At 23.4% G+C, this 6,574-nt stretch overlaps 3 protein-coding genes across 3 annotated transcripts in view; 1 reads left to right on the top strand and 2 right to left on the bottom strand. All coding sequences in view use genetic code 6, as the record gives it.

Moving 5' to 3' along the window:
- Positions 1 to 204: 204 nt before the first annotated feature.
- TTHERM_01073510 (hypothetical protein) lies at positions 205 to 1,653 on the bottom strand (the record flags this gene model as incomplete). The annotated part of the gene is made up of 1 exon (XM_001026852.3): positions 205 to 1,653. Exon 1 carries the CDS (start codon positions 1,477 to 1,479, stop codon positions 205 to 207), a length of 1,275 nt encoding a protein of 424 aa, XP_001026852.3. The 5' UTR covers positions 1,480 to 1,653.
- A 2,780-nt stretch (positions 1,654 to 4,433) lies between these two features.
- Positions 4,434 to 5,855, top strand: TTHERM_01073500 (hypothetical protein; the record flags this gene model as incomplete). The annotated part of the gene is made up of 1 exon (XM_001026851.1): positions 4,434 to 5,855. The coding sequence occupies one exon, from the start codon at positions 4,434 to 4,436 to the stop codon at positions 5,853 to 5,855; it is 1,422 nt and encodes a 473-aa protein (XP_001026851.1).
- Positions 5,856 to 6,532: 677 nt separating this feature from the next.
- TTHERM_01072500 (hypothetical protein) overlaps positions 6,533 to 6,574 on the bottom strand; it is a gene marked incomplete at both ends in the record, with an annotated part of 483 nt that continues 441 nt past the window's right edge. Inside the window, one exon of the mRNA XM_001026850.3 lies at positions 6,533 to 6,574. This exon is cut by the window's right edge and continues 125 nt beyond it. Within this exon, the coding sequence (XP_001026850.3) occupies positions 6,533 to 6,574 (42 nt within the window).

Genomic DNA, 6,574 nt, shown 5'->3' with positions numbered 1-6,574 from the left:
CTTTTTTATAATTTAACCTCAATTTGAAGTTATTAAATAAAAAATTAGCAGCGTCTGTTTGTCTGTCTTGAGAAGAGAAAGCCTTTTACTGCATTTAGAATTTAAGAAATTTGTTTTGTTTTAATTAAACAAAAATAAGCTTTTTATAATTTTAGAATTATGAAAATTTAATTTTTTTGCTTCTCATTTGTAGCCCATTCACAATCAATTACTTTGTAATTTACTTTTTAACTGCTTGCGCTAGAAGCTTTTACATATTCTGTCAGCAATGTATTCATGGGCAAATATGTCATTTTTTTTAGATTAAGCCATCTTGCAAGATTAGAGTAGCTCAGTAATATAGTTTGCAAGTCTTTTTGAGTTGTTTTCTTCAAGTAAAGCAGTAAATCTGTCTGATTTGTCGTTCTATTACTGCTTTCCTTACTAATAAGAAATCAAGTATTTTATGATATTCTTTTTGTATGATTTTTTTTCAGGAAGTATAGGGCTTATGATCCTAAATAATGGCTCATAAAGACATCTAGTTCTTTTATTTAACTAATTTGGAGAGTTTGCTGAGCTGTTATTACTCTTTAATTCGTTGCCAGCCTCGACATCTTCATCACTTGAGCTAAGGCTGTTATTTTTTTATAAGGAGTTTATTTCTTTTGAAGACTTTTATCTAGTATCCACTCTTTCCTCTTCGCTGACTCCAGAGAATGACTTGGTTATTTTGATTTTCATAATTTTTCTCGCATCAGAAGTATTTGTCTTTGGTGATAAAGTATTCTCATTAACCTGAGAAATAAAGTTCAGAGTAATTTGTTGACTGTTATCGTCTGCGTGAACAGTTGATTTGTTTGATGATTAACTCTCATTTCCTAAAAAGTTGAAAGAAGAGGCATGTTAAGAATTACTAGTTAAGTTTTAAAGATTGTTAGAAAAAGAAACATTATTTTATAAAGCTTAATTCTGTGGACTATACATTTGATTACTATTTTTTTAGAAGTTTGGTTATTGATCTAGCATGTTTTATTATTACGCGAGTTTATTTATGTAGTTTTATTAAGCATTTTACTACTAAAGCTATATATTGTTTTAATACTACTGCAAATATTACTGTAGTTGTAGTTGTTATTATTGCTGCAATTGATAATTTTACATTTATACAAGAGGTCCTTAATTGAATTATTACGATTGTTGTTATTGCTAACCAAGAGATGCAATCTATGGAAATTAGTGCTATAATTAGCTAATCACAGGAGCATGTGCCATATATTAATTGCTCTAAGAATAATAGAGCATTTCCTATTCTCTTTTTTTATAAAGAGATAGCTCTTTTTCATACTAAACCAACTTTTATTTAAGTAATTCATTTTCAATTGAACTAAATTGGTTAAAATTTGAGTAATTGTAACTATTTTATAATGGCTGAAGTATCTGAGGTTAGTTTAAAGCTAACCAATCATTTTATTGGAGTGGTTATTATTGTTATCTCATTTTATTTATCTTTTTATGAGAAAGGCTTTTTAGTTTTTTTTATCGAAATATTAAAAAATGGATTTTTTTTAGTGATATTTAAAATTATCGAGTTCTTGAAGATTAATTAATTATAAATAATTAATCAATCTCCTTTCCTTTTGTTGATGAATACGTAAAATACTTTTAATTTACATATTAATCAAATTTATTATTTGCAGATCAGCTGATCAATTATGTCGAGTAAAATAATGCACACTTATTAAAAAACAGTTATATCCATCAATCAATTGTAGTTTTTTCTATAAAAAAATGTTAATGATTGTGTGAGGTCTCGATGATTTAGTAAGGATAAATATAGACAGCAGATAAAGCAATTATATTTGTAACATTTTGCATAAAAAAATTATAAAGCAAACAAATTAATTAATTCGAAGATCGTTATTTACCAATATTCTGATTAATCTTGGTTTTGATTGTTTTTACACTAATTCTTAGTTAAAACAAAACCACAAATTGTCCTAATATTATTGAAAGCAGTAATAGTTTTATATTAGATGTTAATGTTTCCTATTTAAACAGAAAGATTCTTACAATTCGTATAATCATTATAATTCGATAAATAAATAAATGATTGATTTGCTACAAAAAAATTCTTTCACTAAACCTTTAGCAAATATTCTCTTATTAAAATATATTTTAAATTGAGTAAATTATGTATATTTATTAGACAACATTTTAATTTTAAAGTTTTTGTAATCTATCGGACCATTAGCAAAGCGCTTGATACTTTTTTTTATTAATATAAGGCAGCATCTTTTTGTCTTTTTGGTTAGTTATTTTTCAGACTTATTTACATTATTTATGTGAATATCCTCAATAGTTTTTTTATCTAAAAGAAATACTTGATTTTAATCAGACTCGATACTAAATTGTTTGAAAATTACAAATATTGCTTGGTATTCTTCTTTTGATTATTTAAAAATAGGATATAAAGAAGCAAATTAAAGATAAACCCCACTCAGTTTGCTTGTATAACTCAATTATTTTATTAATTCAAAATATTTCGCACTATTTTTTCAAAATTTGCTTCTTTTAGTTTGATTATAGTCTCCTTTTAAAATAGAAAGTTAATAGATAACCTTAATCATCTAATAGCTAGTAAATAAGATATTTCGTCTATTTTATATAAATAATCTAGCAAATCTTATTTTTATTATGTTATCATTTTTTTGTAACTTCAAAATGTTCTTTTTCCATTTTAACTTTTTTCATCTTAAATTTGCATAAATTCGTTAAGTCTTCTACATGAATGGTTACAAATTAAATTAATTCAAGTTCTATCTTGATCATCCAATCAATTACTCTTAAACGGTTGATTTTTCAAGAAAGGATATATTCATGCAAATTAATATATTTCTTGATTAGATTAATAAAAAATTTACTATAAAAAGTCTTTAATACGCACATAATAAATATTAATTCGAAGCAATTTAATCGTATGTTTTGTGTTTACTTTCTTTCTTCTTATTTCTCAAAAAAGATAAGATAGATAGATAGATAAATAAATAATTGAGTAGATATTATAAGACATACAATATTGAAAAACTTTGTAAATCTTAATTTTTCTCAATGAAATTATTGAATGGTAGGTAGTTCGACTCAATTAACTAACATTTAATCATAAAATTCTTACTTTGATATTTATTATTTAAGTAAGCGACTACTTTATAAATTTGCTATATACTTTATTCGATGATTGTACATCTTATCAAAGAAAAAACTTAGTAAGATCTATTTATTTCGCTTTTTAATTTAACCAAAATATTTACCCATTTTAAAAGTTTTTCTAAATTTATTTTTTACTTGTTTATGCTTTGCTAAAAAGAAAATTATTTTAAATTATTTTATTAGTTTGAAATGTATTTTATATTTTAAAAGTTCATCTATATATATCATTTTCCTTTCTAAAAAACCGAAGATTACTTTTTTCTTTTAATCTTCATCTCCATTCATTTCACCAGAAATTTTAACTGTAATATTATTGAAAAAAAGCTATGCATTTATTTATTTTTTGATTCAGTAGTCATTTTCTTACTATATAAAGTATGATGAATTTTATTATTTATTTAATTACAGCTTATTTTCGTTGTTTAACATTTTATGATTTGATTAGGCAGTTTACAAAAAATTGATAATAACTCTATGCATTCTTTAAAAAAGACTAAATAAATCTATAATTTATAGATTACTATTTCAATATCGTCTGTTAATTTACCAATTTATTATTTAAACAATTTAATATTTAAATTGAATAATTAAGTTCTTGTAGTGAAAATCCTTAAAGAAGTAAATTGGAATTCAATATATACAAATATGTACTAAATTGGATCAAAATTATAATATATTTAAATATATATTTCATTTATATTTACTATAAATCCTACTAAGATAATAGACTAATATATAATAGAGCTTTGATTTACTCAAACTCATATTTAATTAATTTAGCAATTTATTAACAGATAGATATATTTCTTTGAAATTTTATGAGATTATTTATTAATATACGATTACATTCAATTTTATCTGTTTATTTGTTCTTTTAAGCTAGCTGTTAATCAACACACATTAATAAATTTCTTTAATAAAAATATAAATGAATTATTTCTAAAAAAATTAAATTGGGTTTGAAATTTAATTGAAAAATCTATCAAATTACTTTCATTGATTTGATTATATTTTTAGTTTTATGCACACATTTTTTAATTAAAATTAAACAATTATCATCAATTAATTTATTCATTTATTTATTTTGTTAATTATCATCAAAAACAAACTTCTTTAACTTTAACAAGAGTCACAAAAAAAATAAAATCATCAATACATTCATTTTTTTACACTTAATATTACTATTTCACAAGAAAATTACACAATTCTTCAATCGCTTTATACTTCTCATAATTCACTGAGAAATGGAGATTTCTGAAGAGGAAGCAATCAAAAATTTGAATGATGTTAGTAATCTTTGGTTCAGCAGCGATTGTGTTGATATTAATCTCAAAAGTTTATCTAACAATCTAGCAAGTATGTCAGAAGAAACAAATTACAGCAGGGCAAAATGTCTTAAATATTAGGGAAGAAAATCACAAGAATTAAAACGCCCGATGAGTCAATAAAGGTAGTCTAGTGCTATCTGCCAAAGAAAAAGACACTCCTTTTCAATTTACTAAGATAATTCTTTTCTTTACGATTTTTAGAATAGTAATCAGAAGAATTTTAGTAAGCCAGCAAGCACAAATGAAATTTTGAATTACTCTTAATCGCAATTTTAGAACTCGATAGAGCACAGTAGTCGCTCATCATATTACGTGGATTCTGGTTCTTAATAATATAACAAATTCTTAAAAAACAGTTTTTCGAAAGCTAATGAATTCTTAGGTAATTTGACAGGTACAGGAACTTAGCAAACAAAGAGAGAATAATTAGAAAACTACTAAAAAATATTAGAAAAAGATAGGCAAAGTAAAGAATAATAACAATAATAATAGTAATTGATTGTTTATGGTAACAGCAATAATTGTGAAAATAGTTATTAAGAAAGTGAAGGTAGAGTGGTTCTATCATGCATAAAAAATAAAAACAAAGAAAAAAAAAGCTTAGATCAATAATAAAGATAGCTCCAATGTAGAACATCAGTTAATATAAGTCAAAACAATAGTAATAGTGATATAAGCAATAATATTTTAAATACAAACTAAGCAAGTAAAAATGACATATTTTATAGCTCATAGACTAATTTTAATTCTCAAAAAAAATAATAAACTGCCACTTAAAATAGTTTCAGGCCTTCAAAGAATTCATCTCACTACTTCTAAAAAGTTTTAGATAAGTAGTAAAACTAAAAAAATTAATGCACTCCACAAAACTAACTACAAATAAACTAAAAAGAGAATTTGAATCAATCGTTTGTTTAGTCTAATAACCAAAAAGATGAAAACAATATCAATAATAATAAGCCATAACTGACTTCATATAAAGCTAATGAATTTATAGAAAACTGCCCTTAATTTTTAGTAAAATTGAAAAGTAGATTCTCTCGAGCCCCTAGCTTTTACCGTAAAAACACTCCTATAAAAAACTCAATTAGCTAACAAAATAATAATATTAGTATTAATCCTTCAAGAAAAGATTTACTTGTTGGGAATGTCCTTAATCCTAAGAACATCTACAACTAAAATAATACCTAAAATTAAAATTAAGATTAATAACATTTGTAAAATAGCTTCTATTCTTCTAACCCTACTCTTTCATTTTTATAAATTATACCCACACAAATAAACAACTCTAACCAGAATAAAAATAGCACTAACAAAGTATGGGTTAAAGGGAATTGATTTTTACATCATATAAGCCTACAAAAATTTTTAAATAAATTTAAGAGTTATCCTCTTTGTATATACATCTATCTATATAAAAATTTTATTTGTTTTTTTAAAATTAATTCCACAAACATTTTTATTTTTTATTCTTTTTCCTGTCAAGAATTTAAAATCTCTTAAAAGTCAATTTAAGTATTTGTGTCACAACAAAAAGGCGTTAGATAATATTTATTTTAATGATTTTTGAAAATAATTTTATTAATTTTAACTATCGTTAGCCTTCTCAACAATAAATATATGATAGGTATTTTAAATTGATCTTATCTATAATTTGTAGCAGAATTTCATAAAGTTTAATCTGATCTTGAGCAGCATAAATTTCTTGAAAATTAATTCATCAATAGCAAATGAATTATAGTCTGCTGATTACTGAAGGATTTTTATAAACAAAGTTAGAGTATCAGTATCTCTATGGATCAAGAGTTTTCTATCAGTTTAAAAAATTCAAGAAAATCTGTAAATAAATTAAATCTAAAGCTTTAATTTCTATTATCTGTAAACAGCATTTATAATATTCTAACCAAAATTTTTAATATTGAAGTAATAAACAGAAAATAAAACTGGGATAATTATTCTTAGAAAGTACAATTTATAAGAAATCAAACATTTATTCACCATAAAAAAAGCTATATTCAATTATAAAAAAAAGGGTTTAGTTTTTAAAAATTTAATTA

The sequence above is a fragment of the Tetrahymena thermophila genome, assembly GCF_000189635.1.
Source record: "Tetrahymena thermophila SB210 genomic scaffold scf_8253957, whole genome shotgun sequence".
In the NCBI taxonomy this organism is placed as follows: Eukaryota; Ciliophora; class Oligohymenophorea; order Hymenostomatida; family Tetrahymenidae; genus Tetrahymena; species Tetrahymena thermophila.
Note: the sequence above shows the minus strand (reverse complement) of the source record. Positions and strands in the feature narration are given on the sequence as shown.